At 27.7% G+C, this 26,193-nt stretch overlaps 2 protein-coding genes across 6 annotated transcripts; both read left to right on the forward strand.

The window, feature by feature from the left end:
- The first annotated feature begins 1,406 nt into the window (after positions 1 to 1,406).
- Positions 1,407 to 25,457, forward strand: LOC129609196 (protein Daple). 4 transcript variants are annotated; one of them, XM_055521118.1, is made up of 13 exons: positions 1,407 to 1,642; positions 19,684 to 20,100; positions 20,154 to 20,452; positions 20,517 to 20,598; positions 20,653 to 20,849; positions 20,919 to 21,204; positions 21,276 to 22,092; positions 22,155 to 23,134; positions 23,190 to 23,428; positions 23,542 to 23,617; positions 23,686 to 23,852; positions 24,132 to 24,242; positions 24,748 to 25,457. In XM_055521118.1, the coding sequence occupies exons 1-13, from the start codon at positions 1,559 to 1,561 to the stop codon at positions 25,178 to 25,180; spliced, it is 4,188 nt and encodes a 1,395-aa protein (XP_055377093.1). In that variant the 5' UTR covers positions 1,407 to 1,558; the 3' UTR covers positions 25,181 to 25,457. The 4 variants fall into 4 exon arrangements, with proteins under 4 accessions (XP_055377093.1, XP_055377094.1, XP_055377096.1 ...); XM_055521119.1 differs by having other exon boundaries at positions 24,751 to 25,457; XM_055521121.1 differs by lacking the exon at positions 24,132 to 24,242 and having other exon boundaries at positions 24,751 to 25,457.
- LOC129609194 (nucleosome-remodeling factor subunit NURF301) lies at positions 4,865 to 14,657 on the forward strand. Of its 2 annotated transcripts, XM_055521117.1 has the most exons (2): positions 4,865 to 12,209; positions 12,284 to 12,424. In XM_055521117.1, exons 1-2 carry the CDS (start codon positions 5,205 to 5,207, stop codon positions 12,284 to 12,286), a joined length of 7,008 nt encoding a protein of 2,335 aa, XP_055377092.1. In that variant the 5' UTR covers positions 4,865 to 5,204; the 3' UTR covers positions 12,287 to 12,424. The 2 variants fall into 2 exon arrangements, with proteins under 2 accessions (XP_055377092.1, XP_055377091.1); XM_055521116.1 differs by having other exon boundaries at positions 4,865 to 14,657.
- Positions 25,458 to 26,193: the final 736 nt, after the last annotated feature.

The following is a 26,193-nucleotide window of genomic DNA, read 5'->3' on the forward strand; positions in this document are numbered from 1 at the left end:
TGTTGTGCATTTGCATTGAAAAGCTTTTATAATTTTATTAGGTATTCAAAAGTAAAATTGCTCTTCTCCTACCCCTTAATAAAGTTTAAGTATCTATCTATGTCTACCATACTCTTTAAAACTATTATAGGATAAACCCCTAGCATATCAGACTGAAATTATTATTTACATATTACATATTATTTATTATAATTGTTTACAAACATGCAGATAAATTTACAATCGTAGACTTTTTCAAAAACTCATCTGTTACTTTTAATAAAGTATGTAGGATGAATAGCAATGTATAAAATATTGTATACAAGAAAAATAGCGGGAAAGTTTACAAAGAAAATTTTAAGCAATTTGTTAAAAACAATTGAAAAACGTTTGCTAACGCAATTTAAAGTATGCATAAAATGATTATTATTGCTGCTATTAAAATTGTACAACTACCGAAAATTTAGCATAATATGCCGAAATTTAGCAAAATTATATATCTCATAACTATTATGTATTTAAAAAGTTACTGTAGTTTTATAACTATGTATAAACAATGTACTTTTAAATATTTTAATGAAATAGTAAAAAGTATATTGCTTATAATTTAAAAAAAAAAGATTTACTTTGTTTGTGTTTTTATTACTTTTCTTACGTGGAAAAAAAAAAGTGAAAACTAAAATGAGTTCCATTTATCGAATATTCTAAATTGACATTTACCCCGTTCATATGACGGCTTCAAGCGTACTTAAAGATTATTTTAAACATAATTTTCCATTTTTTAAACTGACATAGTATAAACAAAGCTTGAGTTTCGAGCTTATTTTGAGTCAAGTACTCAAACTGCCATATAAACAAGGTAATTGGCATATAAATATATAATATCATAACAAAAAATAAAAGTAAAGTAGCTCTGAGTTCCAATATTTAAGCTATATGTAATATGAATGCCTCACAGCAATAGTATATGTATTAAATAATATTTACAATTTTATAAATTATAATTTCTAACTTTTATATTACATAAAAGTTTATATAAAATTTATTCAAAATCCAATGACCTATGTATTTAAGGATTGAAATATGATATTAATAGACCTCTATCACTCCTAGGAGCGAAAAAGGAAAAACCAATTATTTGATTAACATGAAAAAAATTAGAAAGAGCTTTATAAATAAATACATAGGTATATATAAACTCTAATATATTACAATTCTTTTACTAAATATTATCGAATATGTTAAATTTAATTTTATTCAAAAAACCATTTAATTTTGCATGAATATTACAAATTCTGCTAAAATATTTGGATACATTTTCCAATGTTGCTAAATATAATCACAAGTAAGAAAATGTCAATTTTGTTGATTCCGTATATTGTTTAAGTTTTAGAGTTTTTTTTTTTTTGTAAGCAAATGGACAAAAATAGAATTTACATAGTGAAACTTTTTTAATTTGTGTTATTAAATTTTTAACGATATTTTCCAATTTAATGACCGTACTGTAATACGAAAAAATATTATTTTCTGTTTATATTCAGTGAAAAAAATTAATATTTGTTAGTTTTTGGACAATGATATGGTGAAAGTATTTAAAAACAATTTGTTATTAGAAGAAATGGATGAAATAGAAGATTTTTTAAATGGTGCATTAGTATCTTGGGTAATTATTTTTTATAATTTTTAATTTTAGTTTTAAATAGTATCTTAAATGATACTTTTTGCCATAAGTATATAATTAAAAAAAAGCGACCTCAATACGAAATATAAACATTTTAAATTGCCTTGTTTTTTAAATGTTCTATGTATCTCGTTTTTTGTGCTTGTAAAAAGAAACACATGCTTTATTATAAGAAAGGAAAACTTAATTGTTTTTATAATTCTTTTTAAATCAATAATAAATGAAAAAGTTCCAAGTCAGAATAAAATTAAAAAAAAAAAAAATAGAATACTAATTTCCTTTTAAATCGATTTTTAAGATTCAACGGAAATATAATTTTTTTCTTTGTAAAACTATCTTTAATCATAACATTTATGATAAAATATACTGCTTTGTAATTTTTAGTTAATGATTTACTGATTTATTAATTATAATTTTATTATTAATTAATGTAAATCTCTTTGTGTACCTTAGAAAAAATTAAAATTGTAAAATTGTGTGTAGTAAATGGAAATACTAGCTTTACGATTTATCAACCTACGTGAAATATTTCTAAAAAAGCCCAAAATTAAAACTGTATTTGAATAGCTATTAAAATAAAAATTTTTCATTGCAATTTATATGTTTATTTTTCTACCAAACTTACATTCCAAAAAAAAATTTAAAATTTGTAAGTACTCATGAAGCATAACTAAGTATTTACGATTTGGTATATAATATAAATACAATATTATGTATATTGTATATTTAGAATATCTACGAATGTGTTATATAAAAACATATGTACATACATATATGTACATATTTCATTTCTAAAAAAATCTAAAATCTATAAGATGTGTAAAATAGTAGTACCTACCAAAATACTATGAAATCTTTTAAAAAATTTGATAATTTTGGCGATTGTCATTTATTTACTTTCTTATATAAATTTGTTATCACTAAATTTATGAAATTATTTAAGAATTTCAAGATTTTGTAAAAAAATATATGTACATAACTACTGGTCGAAAATAAAATATAATAATAGTTTTTTAGGTCATTTTAAAATTTAGCTTTACTACCGAGCTTCCTAATAGGTACATAGGTACCTACCAACAACATTATATAACATAATCTACAATAATTGTGATAAAATTCAAAAAAAAAAAATGTTATTCGATAATAATTTCGATCTGTTACACAATTTGACTCTAAAAATGTTATTTTGAAAGTTTTTTTAACAAATTGAAGATTCAAATTTTCAAATAAAATTTTGAAATTTAAATCGGAAAGCATTTTAATCTCAAAAATTTTCAATTTTTTAATAAATACCGTGTAAAATAAATTAAGAAAGAAACCGTTCGCCTGCGACATAAATTCTCTAAGCCATTTATGTATAAATTCTCAATAATAAACTTTAAAAACAATATATTTTCATTAAATAATACGAAGTATTTTTTAGACTAAAATTTAATTTTAAGAGAGTTCTTGCCCTAGAATAGCCATTATTTTCAAAGAAAATCATGCACTCATTTAATTTTTAAAAAATTTATGTATACAAAAGGTTTACTACGTTACAATGATGTTTTGGAAAACTCACAATTTATGGAATTTATTTGTTTAAGATGTACGGTGTGTCGGTAGGTTTATGAGGTTTTGTTCCAGGTTTTGTTTCACTGTATGCAACATACATATGTATATAAAATTAAAGTTTTTTAACCTACATACCTTGACGGTTCTTCGGTTTCCCGATTTTGTTGTATATTTTATATGAAGTTGATATTGTCTTAATTTTTAGCGCTTCTTTTTTCTTTAGCTCAAAAAGTTCAAGTAAATTGAGTAAATTAGTTTATATAAACGTACTCTACTACTACAATAACATACTGTTCTTGTCAAAAAATTATCAAATAAATTGTAATAAAAAGAAATCCGATTAGGTTTAAATTCTACGAATCAGTTGCATATCTTATTTATATGGCAGCTTGAGTGCTTAACTGAAAATCATCCCGAAGAACAATTTGCGTATTTACTATTATAGATGATAAAAGTAATAAACGTTTGTCAACTATCGATGCAAGAGTAGTGTTGTACACAGCTATTTTTTAATTTGTTTTTTGACTTTCAAAAGCTAAATTCAACTAAAGCGAAACTTAAGCAAAAAAGTTTTCTTGAACAAGAATATCCCATAACTTCAATTTCGTATTCAAGATCAAGATCGTCGACGCAGCAAAAACATGTGATGTATGTACATACATCACATATATATATATATATATATATATATATATATATATATATATATATATATATATATATATATATATATATATATATATATATATATATATATATATATATATATATATATATATGTATACGCAAATATTTAAGTACACTGTTTCAAATTCGTATTATATAAAAAGTTTCAATATTTACATATGCATAACTGCATTCATTGATTTAGAGAAGTATTTGAATGTAAGCAAAACAAACGGGAAGAAGCTGTATATTTGTAACGATTGAAAATAATTGAGTTGAGATTGAAAATAAAATCATATAAATGTAATATCAATTGCACATATCTAAATAGGATTGCCACAATGAAGCGAAATAACGTTTGCGGGTCTCACCGTCGACGGTAAAATAGCCCAAAATGCTGAATTATCGCTATCTGTTTTCATCTTACACAGTACTTTTCTAGCTTAAAAACGTTTTGATTCCACTTTTACACTTATAATAGTGTTATCTTAAATTTGTATATTTGATTAAGATTATTAAACGAATTATATATTTGTATGTCACTGAGTTACATTTTGTTAATGAAATGTATAAATGATTTTTATAAATATTCATGTTTCGTAAAATATACATATGCATGAAAAATTATGATATATTGACGCAGATATGAATATTCAAACAAAAAGTAGTTGATTATTTCATGAATGCTCAAAGTTTTTAAAAAAAACTCGTCAGCTTTTGTAGGTGTTAAAGTGTTACGTTTTTACAGAAAGTATATTATCATATGTTGTTAATATCTTATATATGATTTTCAGTTAACATGGCAACACCATGTTTTTATATAGCCGATTTATGTTGGTGGTATAATTAAGCCAGCAACATTTGTTCTTTCAGTTTGCCGTTTTGAATAAAATTTGTGGCGAAACAAAGTCGCGCGCGACCTCTGTTATAGCTTGCCTAGAAGTAACTGCTAACTCAATAAAAGTGAAAAGTGAAGCCTTCAGACATTTTGTATGAAGTGGAAAAAAATAAATTTTAGAGAAAAAAGTTAATAATTGCCGTTGTTAAGCTCTGAACTTTAGAAAAATTGTTTTTTTAACGAAAATTCATAAAAGTGTATTGAAATTACTTATATTTTGAATATTTTGCTGTGTTTGAAATGAAATTGCAGCATGTTTAAAGCACATTAAAAGATATGACAATTTTAAGATTCTGATTAATAACTTCAGTTTGAAATTTTACATCAATGACATTTTGTTGTTGTCTAAAAGCACAAAATCATAAGAAGTTGCTGAGGTTCCATAAAATCTTAAGGTAAAAATTGTAGCTGTAATTATTTAGAATAATGAGTGGACGTGGTGTAAGAAAAAGAGGACGGCCTCCAAAGTCTGTAACGAGTCAACGAGGCAGCAGATTTAATTATCATCTTCTAAAGAAACCTAAGTATTTAATGAAAGGCTCTGACTCCCAATTCAGTACACCATCACTATCAAGAGGATCGTCGCCGCAGGAGAGCGAAACTAGTAGAAAAAGTATTTCACGGGCATATTTTGGAACAAAGTCGTCAAGAGGTAGAGGCCGAAGAGGAAAAAGTGTTAACACTTCAACATCAAGAAAAGGTTATGAATCTGAATATCATTATGGCTCTGATTTTGGTGATTCTACAGATAAAAGTGATCCAGAAGATGATTTATTATTATCTCCAACTGATGAAGAAAGTGAATCTAACAATGAGGAGAGTGAAAGTGAATACTCGGAGTGCAGTTTTGGACCTACTACAGGACTTGGAAGACCTCCTAGACCACCAAGCCCTGAACCAGTGTGGTTACAGGATAGGGAAGTTCCTCCTTTAGAGGTACCACAGTCTTCTGAAGATCTTCTTTTATCAAAAGAACATATACTTGATGCAGTTGCTATATATGAAGTATTAAGGCGTTTTAGAAATTTGGTAAGATTGTCACCTTTTCGTTTTGAAGATTTTTGTGCTGCATTAATTTCTGAAGAACAAAGTTCTTTATTGACGGAAGTGCATCTAATGCTTTTAAAAGCAATTTTAAGAGAAGAAGATTTACAGGCAACTCATTTTGGGCCTTTGGATCAAAAGGATAGCATTAACATTACATTATATTTGATTGATCATATAACTTGGCCAGAAGTTTTAAGAAACTATATTGAAAGCGATGACTTTTTCGACAAAACAGTTTTAAGAATTCTATCGACGCAAGAATATCCATTTTCCAGCATAGAAGATCGAATGTTAGTGCTTAAGTTCTTAACTGATCAATTTTTGATTACAACTGGTGTTCGTGACGATATGCTGCAAGAAGGTCCGATACATTATGATGATCACTGTCGAATATGTCATCGTTTAGGAGATCTATTGTGTTGTGAAACCTGTCCAGCCGTTTTTCATTTAGAATGTGTCGATCCACCTTTAACGAAAATTCCAACAGAAGATTGGCAGTGTAACATTTGCAAATCTCATAAAACTGTTGGAGTGTCAGATTGTGTATCCCAGCAAGAAAAGCAAGGTTTATCCATTCGTCAAGATATTTTGGGATATGATAGACATGGCCGCAAATATTGGTTCGTGTGTCGACGCATTTTTGTAGAAGATCAAGATGGCAAAAGCGTGTGGTATTATAGTTCTACGCAGCAACTAAATCTTCTTTTATCGAGGTTAGATGACAAAGATCTGGAGCAGCGATTATGCCAAGAAATAAATGAATTAAAAGAAGAAATTCAAAGACAAATGAAAATAACAGAAAATTTAACAAATGATCAAAAAGGCAATAAGAAATCATATTTAGAAATTGAAAATGAAAAAATTCAGAAATTGTTACCAAAAGGCAATGAAAATGGTAACGAGGAAAATATATCAAATTCAGATTCAACAAATAATGATTCGATACCTAATCTTGAGCCAGAACAAAGATTAACGCGGCAGAAAAGTTTGCAAATATCGACTGGTATGCTGCATTTCAAATTAGGTATGGAGAATGGTTTTAAAACTTATGTTAACCAATATTCAATAAACCCTATTGCGTTGAACAAACCTCAAAGAAACGAGGAACGAGACAAAAAACGTCACTTATCGCATAAATTTTCATTGACTACTGCGTCAGCTTTCAAATGGGTTGGTGGCGGATTGAACTCAACAGAGCAAAATATAGTATCAACATTACGTCAAACTTTATTATCATTGGAACAATCTATAACTTCGCCTTTTATGAATCCCAATTGGAATAATTTACGAAAAATTTGGTTAAGTGCTGTATCTAATTGCATAAAACCTGCAGATTTTGCAAATGCCTTAGTTTTGTATCAAGCTTGTGTTAAAAATATAGTTTTTGCGAATGTGTGGCATGAACAATTGGGTCATTTACGTCTTCAAAGAATAACATCAGTTGAAAGAGAAGAAAAGAAAAAATCAGAAAAACGGGAAAAACGTGATAGAGATGATGAAGAAGAAAGAAATAGATTAGCGTTCAACTATGTAAAATACTCGCTAGGATTAAAGCATCAAGTATGGAAGCAGAAAGGCGAAGAATATCGTATACACGGTCAATGGGGTTGGATATGGATGTCTTATAACAGGAGAATAGCAAAAAGATATCGAATTATGGATAAAATTATTCCAATCAAAATAATGTTAAAAGTCAAAAAAGATGCTACGGAAAAAGTAATTGCCGTTGATCCTAAAACTTATGCCTTCTTGCAACAATCAGAAGAAATAATTAAAAAGTCAGGAAATTACGGTTACATAGATGATTTTAAAAAAGTAGTGATTATGCCAGTGCCAGAAACTTTTACCAGCATCAATGTATCACAGGCTCTTTCATCATCTAGTCGACTATTTTATCCGAAGATTGCACGTAAGTCAAAATTAGATAATTTTCTCTTTAGACGCATCAAATTACAAAAAGCGGAAGAACAATATATGTTAGAAAATTTGACTAAAAAAGAAATTTTAGACTCTGGTGATACGAAAAATTCCGAAGAAGATGAATTACAAAATAGTATTTTAGAAATTCAAACTGTTTTAGAAAAACAAATAAATAAATTAGCTGTAATAAATAAACCTGGTGGTGGAATAAATTCAAGTCAAAGCATTGGGAATGTTAATCTAGATTTGGTTAATAGTCTTGCTAAGAAAATACAGCTTATTAGATCTCAATTTAGCAAATTAAATCGATTCGCGAAACATTATCGTTGTTACGCCAAAGAATGCAATACAAACTCTAACGCTGTTTCCCAAATAACACAAAACACTTGTTATTCAGCTCTATGTTTGCAAAAAGCTCGTTCCAAGAAAGAATTGTTATTAATGTTACGAAAGGCTAAAGAAATTGGCAACGGTTCGAAAGAAACCGTAGCTGCAATATTAGGAGCTTTAAAGAAACCTTCTATTCTAGAACAGAAACTTATGGAAGGGAAAAAGGAAGCAAGTAATTTTGCCGTTGTTGATGAATCAGAAGAGAATAGGTGGAATGATGATGCTCCAACTAATTTACAACAAGATTTTTTACATGCACTTAATAACGCTTTTGACTTTGATATGGCCAATGAACTAAGTTCCATAAATTTAGACGTTGAAGAAGTTAAATTTGAAACATTTGATGATTGTGCTGAAGTCACAGTAAAAAGTGAGGAAATAAAATCTGAAGATGATGTTAGAAATTTATTAGAAGCACCGAAAAAAAATGAAGTCGATATTGACATGAATGAAGTGAAAAATGTCACATTAGGCGTGCCTTTAAATTCAGCGGAAAATATAGAAATGAAATCAAATATAACTAATAATTATAATACACCATTGAAATCTGATCAAAATCATAGGTCTGAAGTTGATGTTCCGATAGATGTTGAAAGTTCTGTATCTCAATTTGATGATCTATTAGAAAGCGATATTCCAGATTCAAAGAGTGGCAAACGATCGAAAACGTGGAAGACAAATAGTGAAGTTAGTTTGACGAGGTCTAACGAAAATAGCCTTGACAATCAATTAGTAAAGAAAATAAAAAAAGATATTGATTCACAAATTTCGCAAGCTCATGCAGGGAAAATAAATCGCCGTTTTCCAACCACAAAGACTATCAAGAAAGAAAACAACATACCAAAATATGTACCGGAACTTGGTCCCAGGGGGATTGAAAAAATTTATTCGTCAACATCAGCTAGAGGTAAAGTGTATTTGTTACACGAATATGACGTTGATACATTAAAAAGAAAAACTTCAAAAAATTTCGTGTCGAAATTTCCTCTAATCCAATCATTCTTAACTCATAAACTAACAAAGTCTTTATTATGTTTGCAAAGATATGAATTGTTAAAATTAGCTCGTTTAGGTGGTAAAGGTACAGTTTCTGGTTATAATGCATTAGCGAAAGTAAATAATACTGTTTGGTCTTATCCATGTGGAAGACCTTTTTTTAGAACATGTTGGCTTTACCGAACTTTTAGTAATACAACATTGTCTGCAATATGTCTACAGTTCAGAATTCTGTGGTGTTGTTTAAGATGGGATGATATGACAACAAAACCACCTTCAGCTGATGGTAAACACCAAATAACAACCGAAACAGAAATTGTAACAACGGAGCTTTTGAAACTAAAACATTGTGGTCGATTTTTGGAGAAAACTCAATATTTACGTAGAAAAGTTACTATTCCATTAGAGGTTCCAAAAACAATTCGAGAAGTAACTTCTATTAGATCAGGTCTGAGAAAACGTAAACGAGCAGAATCACCGCAGCAAACAGAGCCACAAGTGACAGAAGAATGGATAGATGAGGATAAACTTGAATTATGGGAAGTAAAACTGTTTGGTGAAAAACAAGAAAAAGCTGTTACTCGCACAGTGACTGGCAGACTACCAGTTCCAAAATCTACTTCTGATTCATCTAGCTCTGCGACCTCTACAACGTCTAGCGCAAGTTCTTCAAACAAAGCCATTACAACGAGTGCAAAGACTCCATCGAACGAAGCTAAAGATAAAATGGAGCATCAATTGAAACTTCAAAGAGCAGTTCAAAACCAGAACACTCAAAAACGTGTGATAAACGCAAAACCATCACAGCAACAAAGTGATTCTCCCAAACCGTTAATTATTGGAAATAGAAAAGTCATATTAAAAAATCCAGACGGTACCACAAAAGTTATACATCAGCCTGTTTCTTCAACTTCCGTGAAGACCCAGTTACAAGTAAAAGCTATCCCTACAAATAAAACTGCAGTTGTACAACCGTCTCCAACTAACAGTTCCTCAAATCAACAACCAACCCAACAAAAGGTGCAGATTATTCGCGGATCTGATGGTAAAGTAAGCGTTCGTGGGCTGAGTCCAGGACAGCAATTAATTCAAATGCCTGATGGTAAATTACACGTGCTAACAACAACCCCTGGTTCTGGAAACAAAACAATAGCTTTTAAGCCAACTGGATCGTCACCTGTTTTGTCAAAAATTATAGAAAATAAACCTTTGGTCAAAAACGTTGTACCGAATACTACAACAACAATAAAATCACCAAACGTAATAAAGCAATATACAAAACCCACAGCGAGTCCTGCGCCTGTAGTAAAACAACAAGTGATAACCCAAAAGCCAGTGCAAACTCAAAAAGTAATAGTAACTGGCAACCAAGTAATTACCCCAGCAGCAAGCGTACCAAAAATACCCATTTCAAACGCAAATTCACAACCAGTTCACAAAATATCGACAACATCTTCTGTCTCTTTAGCGGGAACGGCAAGTCCTTCTGCACCAGTACAGAAAATAGCTTCAACTACTTCATCTAACCTACAGCAAATTATAATACAACCTGGTCAAAAAATTTTAGTTGGCCAGAATGCCCAAGGGCAAAAAGTTTTGATATCTCCGTCTCCGCAAGCAACAGGTTCCTTACAGTCACAACAACAGTTTATTGTTTCAAGTGCGCAACCAGTTCAACAAATACAACAGGTTCAACCAGCACAGCAAGTCCAACAAGCTCAGCAAATACATCAAACAAATGTAGCGGCATCACAGCAATCTGCAATACTTAATACGGTTAACCCAAATTCTGGACAGCAAAAAGTAGTACAACAAATTGTTAACACTAGCAATGTTCAACAGCAAATTGTATATGAAGGGCAAAGAATTGTTTTAAACCCTGGTCAAGCCATAGTTACGAGAACTTTAGTTCAAAATCAAAGTCCAAAACCAAGGCCGATTCAAGTTGTTCAACAACAAATAGTTCAGCCTGCCCAACAAATTCAGTCTCAGCAGCAGCAACAGCAACAACAACAACAAATTATAATTCAAAATCAAGCAGGGCAACAAATAATAGATCAGAAACCCAAACTGCATACTCAACATCAGATGTTTACGCAAAATCATAAAAAAATAGAGCAGCCAACACAACAATTGGTACAACAACCAAAAGCTGATCCTCATAAGCAGCAATTAATTACTTCTCCACAACCACAAATTCACCAACAACAGCGGGAACTAGATACTCAAAAGCAACTAAACGCTAAACATAAACAGATTGTAGTTCAAAATTCAACTGTTGCACAACAATTAGCTCAAGGTAAATTGCAAGTTGCTACTGTAAATGGGCAACAAGTAATAATAAGACCAATAGGTAACAATCAAGCTCAAATTGTAGCGCATATTAAAACACAAAGCGATGGAAGTTCTCATATTATAACAAATATAAATGCACTTGAAAATGATCTGCCTAGAAAACAAGTAAATCCAATAGCAAATCAAAGCCTAAAGTCACCGCAACAGAGTTTGCATCAGCAACCAGCACAAACACAGGTTATAAACCAAAAACAGATTATACAGCAACAACAGCAAACAATTCATTCGAGTCCTCAAACAAATCTCTCTACAAATTTAATTCAATCAGAATCATCAATTGTTCAGCAAACAACACAGCAAATTTATCAACAAACGCAACAAATAAAGCAACAAATTCAACCTCAACAACAAATACAACAACAAATTGTTCAGAACTCTAACCAAAATGATTTAAACAATTCAATTGAACAATCACTGTTACACGGCCAACCTCCTGGTACTGTTATTAAATGTGTAACAGCACAAGTTATTCAAACAGAGCACGGTCCAAGAATTGTTTTGCAAGGCTTGGCTGGCAATGATTTTACACCACAGCAATTAGCTCTTGTGCAACAGCAAGTTAAGCAACAGTTATTAAAAGCTCAAGAATCTAGTGGCAAACAAGGTGTGTTGGGTCCTACCAAAATTTATTTGGCGGTTCAACCTAGTACAACAACTGTGAATCAACAACAGCAATGTCAACCTCCACCATTAGCACCAGTTCAAACAACATTACAACATCAAGTAAGTAAAGCATCATCTGTAAATTCTATACAACTAGAAAACATAAAAGAAACACATTTTAATGAATCATTTAGTAATTCATCCCAAACAAAAAAGGAAGTTATTCAAAAGGCTCTACAAGCAAACATTCAAAAGAAGGCAGCTGCTGTCGCCGCTGAACAACATCATCAGAAGCAACAGCAACAGCTACTGACCCAAATTAACAAACCATCAAAAATGCTTCCAGATATAAACTCATCTACAACGACTAAATTATCAACTGAACAATCTTTTGTTGTAACACAGGATTATATACAGGAATCCATAAAAAATGCCTTAAAACAGAGCGATTTAAACCCCGAAATCGAAGAGAAACTTCTTAATTTGCAAAGATATCAAGAAAGTCAAAATAAACTAAATGATGATTCTGATGATCCTACTGTTTCTTCGAATCTATCAAAAAATAGCGGGACCGGTGGAGCAGAAGGAAATACGTCAAATTTAAACAGTGGGGTTGTTACATTTGAACCAACTCCAATAAAGAGTTCAGTAAATAATTTGCGAAAACGAGTAAGTAAAAATAATGATAATGACGACGAATGGATTTTTGAAAGAAAAAAGAAGAAAACTCAATACAACTCAGCAAATGAACATTTCAACTCATCTCTGAATAAACAGTCAAATTACAAGAACGATAATATTCAGAGTAACAGAGTATCATCATCGTTAACAAAAAAAGAACATGAAAAAAAAAATTATTTATATAACAGACTAACGCGTCATAAAGAATTATTGAAAAAAGATATTTTAAAAAAGAGAGTCCTTCTAGAGAAAGAATTGCAAATGGATATTAAAAAAGAATTGACAGCTGAGCTATATTGTCGTGCAAGAACTACATCCGAACAAAGAAATAACAACTTAGAGTCTCAACAAAATGTTGAGAGCTCAGAACATAAAAGAAAAAGTAAAAATTTAAATCAAAGTACTGCAACATCTACATTGGCATTGCCATCAGCTGATACATCTAGTTTAAATATAGCAACAAATATGTTATCAAGTTTAAATACGACGCCAGGAAAAGGTAAAAAATCGACATCATCCAAGAAAAAGGAGAAGTTATATTGTATATGTCGTACACCATATGACGATACTAAATTTTATGTTGGATGCGATGTTTGCAATAATTGGTTTCACGGAAATTGTGTTAATATTACTGAGGAAGATTCGAAACAATTAACTGAATTTATATGCGCTGAGTGCACTCATGCACGAGAATCTCAAGAACTGTATTGTTTATGTAAGCAACCGTATGATGAATCACAATTTTATATTAGCTGTGACAAGTGTCAGGATTGGTTTCATGGTCGTTGCGTTGGAGTATTACAAAGTGAAGCAGAATTTATCGATGAATATATATGTCCGAATTGTCAACGCAATAATTCAACAACATTAGCCAATTCAAAAAATCTAACAGATTTTGAATATGATGAATTAAAAAAATTAATGAAACAAATTCAAACACATAAAAATGCCTGGCCATTTTTAGAACCAGTTGATCCAGAAGAAGCACCCGATTATTATAAAGTAATTAAAGAACCAATGGATTTACAAAAAATTGACTTAAAATTAAATCAACGTTCATATGCAACATTATCTGAGTTTATTGGTGATATGACGAAAATATTTGATAATTGTAGGTATTATAATCCAAAAGGATCACCATTTTTTAGGTGTGCTGAACATTTAGAAGTTTATTTTGTACAGAAAATTAAATATTTTCGTGAAAATATATTTGGAAAACAGCAATCGCAACAACAATAACATTAGCAGTTGAAACTAAATTCAAAAATTTTTCTAAAAACAAATAAAAATTTAAGAAATTATCTAAAATAGTTAATTTCTTTTTTCTTAATCTTTGAAATAAGACAATTTTATATAAAAATGACCCGGTTATGTTAAAGCAGATAGCTTTTTACCTTTAATTTTGGATGTTTTTATTTTATTTTATCTTTTTTTTTTATTATTTTTTAGAATTACTTAAGAATTTGAAATTTTAAGAATATTGTAAAGTTCTTTTTATTTTTGTAAGTTTAAAAATGTGAACGATGTAAATGATGATCCTTAAATGAAATAACAAGAAAAATAATTATTAAACTAAAAAAAATTAATCAAATTATTTAGATTTAAAATTAACTAAATTTAAAAGTAGTAAGTACGTAAACTGTAAATTATATAAATAAATGAATTATAGTATGTATGAATAAATATATATTAAAGAATTAAAAATAAAGTAATTTGGTGTAAAAGTAAAAAAAATAAACACGTGAAAATAAATAAAAGAATAATATAATTTTCTATAAGCTATGTACAAAGTTTTGGTTAGTTTTTTTTATACATCTGCTGCTTTTCAAAAATAAAATGTATCACATGTTTTTATACTATGCACTTTATGCAAGATGATAACACCTTTACAAGTAATAAAATTTGTTTTTTTTTTTATATGAAAATTAAAAAAAAATTTTTTTTTAATAAATTTAGAAACTAATATTTTCTATTTAATTTGAAAAGCTAGTTTTATCTCTATTTTTACATATATTAGTAATATTTAATTTAGAAAAAAAATATAGGTATTTTCAATTTTGTAATTATAAAATTTTCCAATTATCAATAATATGTATGTGAAACAAACATTACAATATCGGAAATATTAAAAAATAATTTTTTTTATTTTGTAGGGTACAATACTAGGGATTTAGTAATTTTGACTTTAAAAAAAATAATTTTAAAGTTTTTTTTTTAGTTCATAATAAGTCAAACATTTTAAATGTTGAATTATTTTTAATTATGTTTTTCAGTAAATATTTATAAAAGAAAAACTACAAATTGAAAGCTGAAAATAATATCACGTTTCTTTCTTTTTTTTTTATCAAATCTCGAAGTTTTCTATTTATTCAGTTGCATGAAATATAAGTAATTGTTGCAATTAAGTACTACACAAATATTTTTTTATTTACTTTTTCTAAATGCTTTAATTTTTTGTAAAAATTGACCAAAAGTTTAAATGAATTAGCTAAAATTTAAATAAATACTTAAGAATAACTTAAATAATTTAATATATTGTAGTAATTTTTATAAACTGCTGCTAGTTTATTTTAGCTGCAATTTTCATAAGCTGCTGCTAATTTATTTTAGCTGCATATAGAAATACATATTATTATTTTACTGGTTTACAGTTGGAAAAGTTGAAAAAGTTAAACAGCTTTTTTTTTTTAATAAATTTGAGCCTTAGTGCGAAATTTAATTCGTTAGTCATACAGATACAAAATTAAATTAAAATTTTTTCTGAAATTCTTAAGTAGATATTGTGCAGTTGCTAACATATGCAACAAAAATTCTGACAAATATCTATATTTTTTTTTCTTTAAAAGTTACATATGTGATAATGTATTATTATTGAATTTTTTTTTCATTATATTATATTTGTTTTCAAATTTTTCTGATGATAAAGGTTTTAATAAAAATTTTAGGATACTACAAGATTATTTTTCTAAATTAAAATATTACTTAAAGATATTGAAAGCAGAACCTTAATATTACATTATTTTTCCTAATATATAAAACTTATAATTTTAAAACAATGTAAAGAAAAATGTAATAATTCTAAATAAACAAATTTTATAATCTTTATAGGTATAAAAACATTTATTATTTAACAGAAAAACAATTATATTTTAATATTTTTATTAACTATAATTATTATTATAATATGCTAATTATGTATAAAATTTAACTTATCAATTAATCTATTATTATCAAATTTTAAATTCTAACATCGTACAATTTTAAGAAAAAAAGAAATCAATAAAAAATATAAAATATAAAAAAATCCCTTTTGAATATATCTTTTACATTTACGAAATGTAAATAAAAACGAATTAAAATATTAATTATAAAGAAAAAAAATAAAACTCGGCCGTATTGTAATTAGACGTAAAATATTCAAAGAAGGCAGTTTAATTTTATATAATTACAATTAGTATAAATTAAATAATGAATAAAAAAAAAGGTTTTTTTTTTTTGACTCGCAAACTTCTATTGAATTGTATGTATTATTTTTATATTATAAAAAAAATGTAATAACTTTTTTTTTCTAATAAAATTTAAAAAAATTTTTAATAGCTTTTATCACCGATTTGATTTGTTTTTCTAGATTTACAGCATTAACATTTCTATAATTATAGGAGGAAATAAAAATGAAATATATTAGAAAACACATATGTATGATATTATATAACATTTAAATATATGTAAAAGTAATATGTATATATAAGATATTACATAATATGATACATATGTACATAAATATAAAATAAAATTAAAATTTATAAAAAAGTTGTTTAGAGTATAAGAAAAAACTAAATTTAAATACAATTATCTTGTAGAATATTATGAACTTAAGAGAGAATAAAAAAATTAAAAATATATGAAAAAGTGAAAAAAAGTAAATAAATCAAATAAAAAGTAAATAATATAAGAAATAAAACAAAAAAAAAACAGATTTTAAATTAATAAATGTAAAAGCTAAGGTAATTAATAAATTCAATGAAATTGTATTAAAAATTATAAAACAAAAAAAAAATGGAATTAAAATTAAAAATCAATTTTAAGTTTAAATTAAAAATTTATTTAGTTTTCTTTGTTTTTTTTATTTATCTTGTAATAATAATATTTTCTTATATAAGTGTTTTTTTTTTTTATTTCAAGAACATTGTTTTCTATTAATCGTTTAAATAATTTTTATTAGGCACCCACTAAATTTTTTGGGTCGATAAAATCTGTTTCGTATCATCTTTACCGTTTTATATCAATTTTATTATTTTTACTTTTTAATCATTTTTTTATTCATTTTTCAATATTGCACAAATTTTCATAAATATGGTCAACTTTTGTTAAAATTCTTTTATTTCAGGCTTAATTCTGTTCAGGTTTATACCATTGAATGTGGGGTTAGAAAAGTAATAAGAAATAAGTGAGTAAAATTTAACCCAAAAGTTTAGTCAAGTGGTTTTTCCAATTCAAGATTTTATCAATTACATATTTTTAATTCTCTGTCAACTGCGAACCATAATACGAATACGGGAAAATTTTATTGCAAGAGCCGAACTATGATAATTCATTTTTGGTAAAAAAATGTTGGCTTATCTAACAGTTCAATTTATTAAATTTTGCTGAGGTATAAGAAAAAAGAGATATTATATTTGGCTTGTTCAAATGAAAAGCAAAAAAAAATGCCTCGCTAGGTAAATGGAAATTATCAAAGTTCCGTTCTAACATAGATCTTAAGATAAAGGATGTTCGATAAATCTTTACAATAAAAAAAGGCTTATTCGAAAACTATTACATGCTCAAAGTTGTGAAGCGTTTTTAATTTTGTTTTTCAAATGCTGCAGAAATATTTTGGGTTTGAACAAAATCATATTGAAAAATGCAAGTACAAGGTTCCTGCAGACCTGTAATGATGCAAAAAAAAATTTAAGATCTGAGTTAGAACTTTAAGTACCTGAAATATCAAAAATCTCACTAAATTTTAAGACAAATTTTCAATCCTTTTAGCATAGATAGTTTTGTCTTAGTTGGTATTGGTAACGTACATACATATTTATCTATTTTAATGAAAAGAAAAATTAAATACATTAGTCGTTTGACTGTTAGATTATAGTTAGCTACGAATCAATTAAAAAGACGTTCTTAGAAAGGAATTTTATATTTTTAAACATTTGAAAACTCTGACTTATCATTTATTCGTATGTTTGAATTAATGTTGAATAAAACATACGAATTGAACAATTATTCAAATGTTTGAAATATGAAACTGTTTACTTTGAATACTTCTTTTACAAATTTTCAGAATGAATTCATTATGAGAGATTTTACATTATCGTATGTGATATTGAAGCAGCTATAGCTTTTTGTGAAAAACCTACATACATGTTTTTGTATGTATGTATCTATGAATATTAAAATTATATTAATATTATTAATGCACGGCAGTATTAAAAAAATTTTGTATCATTGATAGATGTTTCAATTTTTCAAGATTATTGTATTTGAAAATCAATCAAATTTACGTTCCAATTGTTCGCTAAAGGTTTATACATTACATATTCATATAATATGTACAAACAATTAGTCTACATATCTCGTTTCGACATTTATTACATATATGTACATACATCTACCATAATTACTAGCCACGATTTTTACTAAAATTAATTGGAGTAAAAAACTGAAAAAGCCACACTTTCTGTCAGAAAAAGCCACACTAGTCTGCTATGAATGTTTGCTAATAAAAGAATTTAAAACTTCATAAAAATTGATTCTTTTCTATAAATTTCAATTTTTATAAAAACAAATATTAACAAATTTTATTCTTTTTTGTTTATCGTTCTACAATTTTTACATAATGTATGTATGTATGTTAAGCTAAATAAAAGTCAAAAATTGAACAAAAATTAATAATACGAAAATTGACTTTTTTTCATCACATACTTGTCTTAGAGCGTGAGCTGCACTGAATTCAGTTTCATGATTAAAAATACAATCAGAAGAGAATTTATTGCTTAAATTAAAAGGCTACGAACTTTTGACTCAATGATATTAATACCCAATAAATGTAAAAAAATAAGTAAAATGTTTTGAATCTTTTGTTTAGAAGAACTTACAACAATTATTTATTTTGAAGAAAAAATTTTGAAAATATGTATGTACATACATACATACATATATATGTTTATTTTCAAAATTTGCTTAATTCCTTTGCATTTATATCCCGGGATAAAATGTTGGAATATTTTAAAGTCTTAATAATTTAAAGGAAAGAACAGGAAATGTGAAAATACATCACACTAGTTCCCGTGCAAATATTTAGAAGATTAATCAGTGTCGTCTAGGTTTTTTAAATGAAATACTTGAACTTTAATTGAATGAGAAACAAAAATCGAGATTTCTGAACAAAATCGAAAACTAATGAATATTTATTGATTCTGACACTCTCAATCTTAGACAAACAATGATGTCTTAATATTTTGTTATTTTCTTTCATGATCGAAATTATGTAAATAAAAGGTAAGTCTAGAAGCATAACATCTGGGCAACATGCATTTTTTGCTTGTAAATAGGTATATATTTCTCATAATATGTGTGTATAAATGTTCTCTTTAATGAATTTGTACATAATCATTAAAAGGAGTTCCCATCAGAGTGTACATAATTATTTCTTTGAATACAACTAAGTCCCTGAATACTTTAACATTTTTTGCTTCGTTTTAAGTAGAAATATAAGAGAACTAGTGAAGTGAGAACGGTCTGAATGACAACTGCCTTTGTTGATTTGACAACATATGTATATATTATTGTAATAATATAATAATGCTTTTTAATTAAAGCACTTAATTGAAATTTATTTAATTACATGTAAATTTAAAAACTATTTTAGCTTGAGTCATGTCTCCCAAGACCAGAAATTTTATCTGGATATCAATCATTACTTGATGGGTCAATAGTACACAGTGTATGGCTGCAAATAGATCCAGAGCCAACTTATCATCCATTAAATCTAACAAATTTGGAGGGTTTAGCATTAGCGACAGCAAGAGCAAAAAATTTTGATGTTGTCATTAGGAATTTAAAATCTCTATATGAAGAGGAATTAGGTCAAACAATATTAAATTTGCCTGATTGCTACATACTAGGTTTTAATCCAGAAACACGTTCAGGACTTGAACAGATGAAACTTTTGCTAATATTATTACTAGGAGCAGCAGTTCAGTGCCCGAATAAAGAAATTTTTATAGCTCGAATAAAAGAATTAGATGTTAATACACAGCATGGTATAGTGGAATTGATTAAACAAGTATGTTATTGATCCAAAAAATTTATTCATCTAACATAGGACATATTTTTTAGGTAACTGATAATCATAGCTTAGTTTTGACACAAGAATCTGTAGAAGTTTTGACACCCAGCGCTATGTACAATCACATAATTCGTTTGACAAAAGAACGTGATAATATACACTCAAAATGGATTTGCTCCTTAATTACCGAACCTGAAGTAAATTTAATAGGATCGGAAAGTGTTCAAAGTACTCCGTTGTCACCTGTGAGTGGCATTGGAACAACTTCAACAGCATCGACAGAAAGTAACCATATGGCAGTTGAACTAGCAGATTTAAAATCAAAATTAAGAAAATTGAGACAAGAATTGTATGATACAAAAAACAATTAATTTAAAAATGAAGAAACAATATTATATAAATAATTATTTCAGGGAAGAAAAATCTGAAGCTTATTTGGAAGTAAAGGAAGAATTAGAGCATAAAAATGTTCAATATGAAAAGCTACGATCGGAGGTCTAGTCACAATATTTAAAAATATAATTTTCTATAACTTTATATTTTAATTAGAGTCAAGAATGGTACACAGAAGCAAAACGGGCTGCGGCATATAGAGATGAAGTCGATGTTTTAAGGGAAAGAGCTGAAAGAGCAGATCATTTAGAAATAGAAGTTCAAAAATTCAGAGAAAAACTTACTGATGCAGAATTTTACAGAAGCCGTGTTGAAGAATTACGTGAAGATAACAGAATGTTGATGGAAACGAAGTAAAACATTTGAGCTTTATAAAAACTGTTGGCTTTATAAATAATATGTATATAATTTTTTATTTATAGGGAAATGTTAGAGGATCAATTACAAAGATCAAGAAAACGCAGTGAACATGTGATGTCCCTGGAATCCGAAATAATAAAATATAAACAAAAATTGAACGACATGGCTTTAGAACGCGATGTAGATCGAACCAAATTGCAAGAAGTTCTAGAAGAAAATACTCAATTGCAGCTAGTGGCTAAAAATTTAAATTCTACTCACGAAATAGATCATACCATATCTGAAAATGAAGATGATTGTAATTCGGGAGATAACAGTTTGTCTGAGCAACTGACGACTAGTGCACAGGTAACAAAATAAATTTTAAAAGTTATTAGTTCTTTGAGTTGTTTGAATTTTAATTTACGTTGTTTTTGCAGACAAGAGCCTTAAAGCTCGAATTGGAAAATCGTCGTTTACTAGCCGCTTTAGATCAACTAAAAGAATCTTCTTTCCACGAATCAACTAATAAAATATTAGAACTCGAAAAGGAGAAAAAAAGATTATCTTTAAAATTAGATCAGCTTACAGAAAACTCTAACAGGTTAACGCAACAAAACAAGGAGCTTGAAGACGTTTTTAAAAATGCCTTAGAAGAAAATAAAAAACTTCAAGACGCTATCGATTTGCGACAGAAGGTAAATGAGCGACAAAGTCAGGAACGTGAAATAGAAAGAGCTAAGTTAGTTGATTTGGAAAAACTTGTGGAAAGTTTAAGTAAAGAAAAACAACGAATACAAAATTTAAACGAAAGCATACAACGAAGAGCAGATGATTTAGATCGTATTCTTGACATGAAAATTAAGGAAGTTGAACAATTAAATGAAAAATCGTTGGAATTGGATAGAACGAAAAATCAAATATATGAATTGGAGATAAAATTTAATACAATGGAACGCGAAAACACAAGTTTAACAAAAGAAGTTACAAAATTAAAAGAAAATTTGGAAATGAAGTCGGTTCAATTAGACAAAACTTCATTAGAGTTAGAGACCCAGTCAAAAGAAGTAATGAAATTAAGAAAAGATATTGAAAAATTGGAAATAAATGAAGTGAAAGTTTTGGAGCTAGAAAAGCAAAATCAGGAACTAACAAAACAGAGGGAAATTGATCTTCAAACTATTGATACTTTGAGGAATGATTTAGTAAATGGCACGCTAGCAACAAACAAAGTTAAACAAAACTTAGAAAAACTAGGTAAATATTTTTTAAAAATTAAATTAAATAATATCGTGAATTATTCTCAATTATATATGCAGGTATTGATAACTCTGATATTGAAAATGGGGACTTAAATGTTGTTGAAAGCGTTGTTGAAAAACTAGTGAAAAACCCAGAAACATTCAAAACTGTTCGGGAAATTATGCTAAATGTAACACGAAATGAAAACAACAAATCAGATATGTGCGTTTTATGTCATCGAAAAGAAATTTTCACAGTGGAGAAAAATATTGAAATATCAGCTAGTCACGATGAAGAAAACCAAGAAATAAGTGAAATTAGTAGCATTGAAAATTTCAACACTAAAAATGAGCACTTCAAAACAAATATTGCCGCCAAATGGAAGGAACAGTGCGAGCAATTATGTACAACGAATCAATCATTGCAAAATTCAAATGAACTCTTACAAGCTGAAAATGCACGCCTAAATGTTGATGTAGCCACATTAGGATCACAAATTACATCACTGAACACACAACACGTGGCGCTACAATTAGCTAATTCACAATTAGCTGCTGATAAAGATGTTCTTTTGAAACAAGTTGATTCAGTTAAAATGGAGCACAAAAATTTACTACATGATCAAATAACTCTTCAATGTTTACATGATCAATTAAGTTCAGAGTATGAATCTCTTAATAAAGATAAAGAAGCTCTTAAAACTGTGATACGAGATTTACGTAATGAAAATCGGGAATCAAAAGAACGTGCTTCCAATTTAGAGAAAATGGTTGAGGAGCTTCAGGTGCAAATGTCTACCATGAAATCAAGCATTGATGATTCTGCAATATTAAGAGCTGAACATTCTAAATTGACTGATGATTTTCGAAACTTATTCGCTACAAGCGATCGTTTTAAAAATGAATACAAAAATCTTCAAAAGCAATATAAAATGATTAGAGCCGAAAATGCAAGATTAATACTGCAAAATACTGAACTTTCCGGTGAATTAAATTTGCGTATAGATCAAGTAAAATCATTGGAAATCGAATATACTAAAGTGTCTCAACGTTGTGAGGTAAAATTGATATTTTTTTATTATAAAAATATTGTCTTATATTTCTAAATTTTAGATGCTACTACACCAAAACTCCAATTTAGACATTGATCGGCGCACTTTGATGGATAATGTTTCGCAACTGCTATCACAATATCATGAACTTTTAACTCACTCGCTTGAAGATAAACAGCATTATCACGACGAAGAAAAAAATTTCACAGATAAAGTTAATAGTTTAAATAGGCAAAAAGAAAAATTGGAAGAGAAAATAATGGAAACTTATAAAAAATCAGAAAGTTGTGCTCCCAAAAAGTGAGCTATATTAAATTTTATTAATATATTAAATGAGCTATATTAAATTTAAAAATTGAAAAAACTTTTTTTATATGCATTTGATTATTGTAACCCCAAAAATTTTTTTTCAGAAAACCATTTGGTAGTAGTTTTGTAAAACGAGTTAAAAAAGCAAGTTCCGATTTAATGAATAAAGTTCCCAGTAGGGTAAGCCTTAAAATTTTATTTAAAACTTCAAATGACAATTACAGAAATAAATTTCAAATTAAATATAGAATCGACGGTCTTGGATAGATGACTCACGTTTAACTCAATCACAATTTGCACTAGGTTCTGAATCAGGCGGTAATGAATCAGATAACAGCACAGAAGAACAAAATTCTATTGCTTCCGACACACATTTAATACAAAGGAACGCTCCGATGAGACAAAGTTTGCAACGGTAACTATTTTTAAAAACTAAATCTTGCTGCATTTGTACTTATTGTATTCAACTTAAAATACTGGCTTAAACAGAATGAAGAAACAAATAAAAAATAAACATGGTGTTAGAACACTTACATAGTTTTAGTATTTATTTATTTATTTCTTCTCATTGTATTAGTTTTTTTTTTTGTTAATTTTTATTTTGTTTTTTGATCTTCCTTAAATTAATTTTTTTATTTATATTACTTTTGTTTATTAAATTTTTTTTAAAAAAACACACATTATACACACTTAGTATAACAAATGAAACAGTGGAAACTGCAATTTTGAGAGGTGGAATAAGAAGTAGTTTGCAGTCACACAAAAGAAGTGATTTAAGTAACACTCGTAGAAATAGCGTGCACGGGTAATTGAATTATTTAATCACACAAAAAATCGAACATATTTTTCTTTTTATATTAGTTTTATATTTTTTACCTTGGTCATAAATATGATTTAAGGAGCTAGTTGTACTTGCACGTTTAATATTAGTATTACACATTTTCATTGAAATTTTTATTCATATTGGGATATTGGAACTTTTTAAGGATTTTTTCTCAAATAAACGGAAATGTTTTAATTAAAACAAAAAATTCAAAATATTTCAAGCACAATAAAATTAAGAAAACCATGTTTTAGGAAAACACAATTCTTACGTAAGTTACGAAATAATATTGATTTTCTACACAGATCCGGGAATGAATTTTGAAACGGATTATTGTACTTAGAATTGTTTTTTAAATTTATAAAATCTTTAGCTAAGCTAATTAATATAACTGTATTTTCCGTTTATTTGGACTTTCATTTTAACTTTTTACGTTAGTCATTTTCTTAAACATAATGTGCATAAAAATATATATATACTAATAAAGCAGATTGGAAGCCCCTGATGTTACCGGCAGCAGTTTAACATTAGGTACGGCTGGAAGCCGCCGCACTGTCTATTTAATTGATGAAAATCAAAAGTTACCAGATTCTCAAACACCTACACCAGAAGCTCAAACTCCAACTAACCCAACAACTATTTCCTCAACTGGAACATCAACAGTATCTTCAACTGGACCTAGTTCTGGACATTTGAATGGGAATAATAGTAGTCTAAAAAATGATGCTCAACCTTCTACTTTCGTTATGTACAATCGTATTAATACTATGATCGGTGGTTCTACAAATGAAACTCCATCAGATGCTGTAGCATCAGGTTTCAAAGGAAATGGAACACAATCAGGAGATGAAAAAAGTTTAACAAAAAAACGAAATGACGATAAAGCAAGCAGTATTTGGTATGAGTACGGTTGTGTTTAATTTTCACCAATAATCGAACTTTTATGGAATTTTTAAAATTTTACTAAAAGAGGAACCTTTTGTATTGGTAAAAAAAAAAATCTTATGGCACAAACATTATTTTAAAAACTGGAAATTAAACCAAAATTATTAAAATTATATTTTGAAAATTATAAATAAAAATTTCACAATTATTTAATAAAGAAAAGGGAATATTGTAAAAAATTCAAGAAATCCATATTCAAAAAATGCCTATGCTTTTTATAAATGATTGCACAATATTTTTTTAATTTATTTTTAGCTTTACACGATACTTTCAAAAAAAATTCAGTATTATACTAGTAAAGTTTTTTATTCATATGATAGAATTTTCATAAAAAATATTTAATATGTGTATCTAATGCTGAAAGTAGAAGTATACATGTGGAGTAATTTAAAAAATAAAACAAAAATATAAACTATTGTTTTTTTAAATAAAAAAAAAATGTTTTTTAATTTCGTAATCTTAATTGCTCATCAAAATTATAATTAGGAATCTTTATAATATTTCGAATTCTATTTGATTATTATTATTTAAATTTCAGTATTTGTTCAAAAATATAAAAATTACCAGTTGCACATTTTCATTTAATTCAGAACTAATAGTCCACTCTTAATTTAAACCTTAAGAAACATACTTCAACAAAAAAAATTAATTAAAGAATGTGTTTTAAGTGTTTTAACTTAAAAAAAAAGTATTAGTGGAAAATATAACTTTTGATTATAACTTTTTGAGAATATCTTCATATGGAATTCTTCTTCATTCCGCGTCACTTTCAGCATTTAAAAAATTGTGTATGTTATTGTTTCCTTTCGAATTTGTTTTTTTTTTAAATTTTTCTCATTGCTCAATAATTTTCATTAATTGAACCAAGAAAAAAAATGTTTGTGTTAAAATAAAAATATAATAAATCTTAGTACAGATTGTGTATAAATCTTGCCACAATATATATGTATATAAAAAAAAAATTCGAATAAAAATAAGTTTTTCATTT

This window comes from Condylostylus longicornis, unplaced genomic scaffold (genome assembly GCF_029603195.1).
Source record: "Condylostylus longicornis isolate FDR11 unplaced genomic scaffold, ASM2960319v2 ptg000038l, whole genome shotgun sequence".
In the NCBI taxonomy this organism is placed as follows: Eukaryota; Metazoa; Arthropoda; class Insecta; order Diptera; family Dolichopodidae; genus Condylostylus; species Condylostylus longicornis.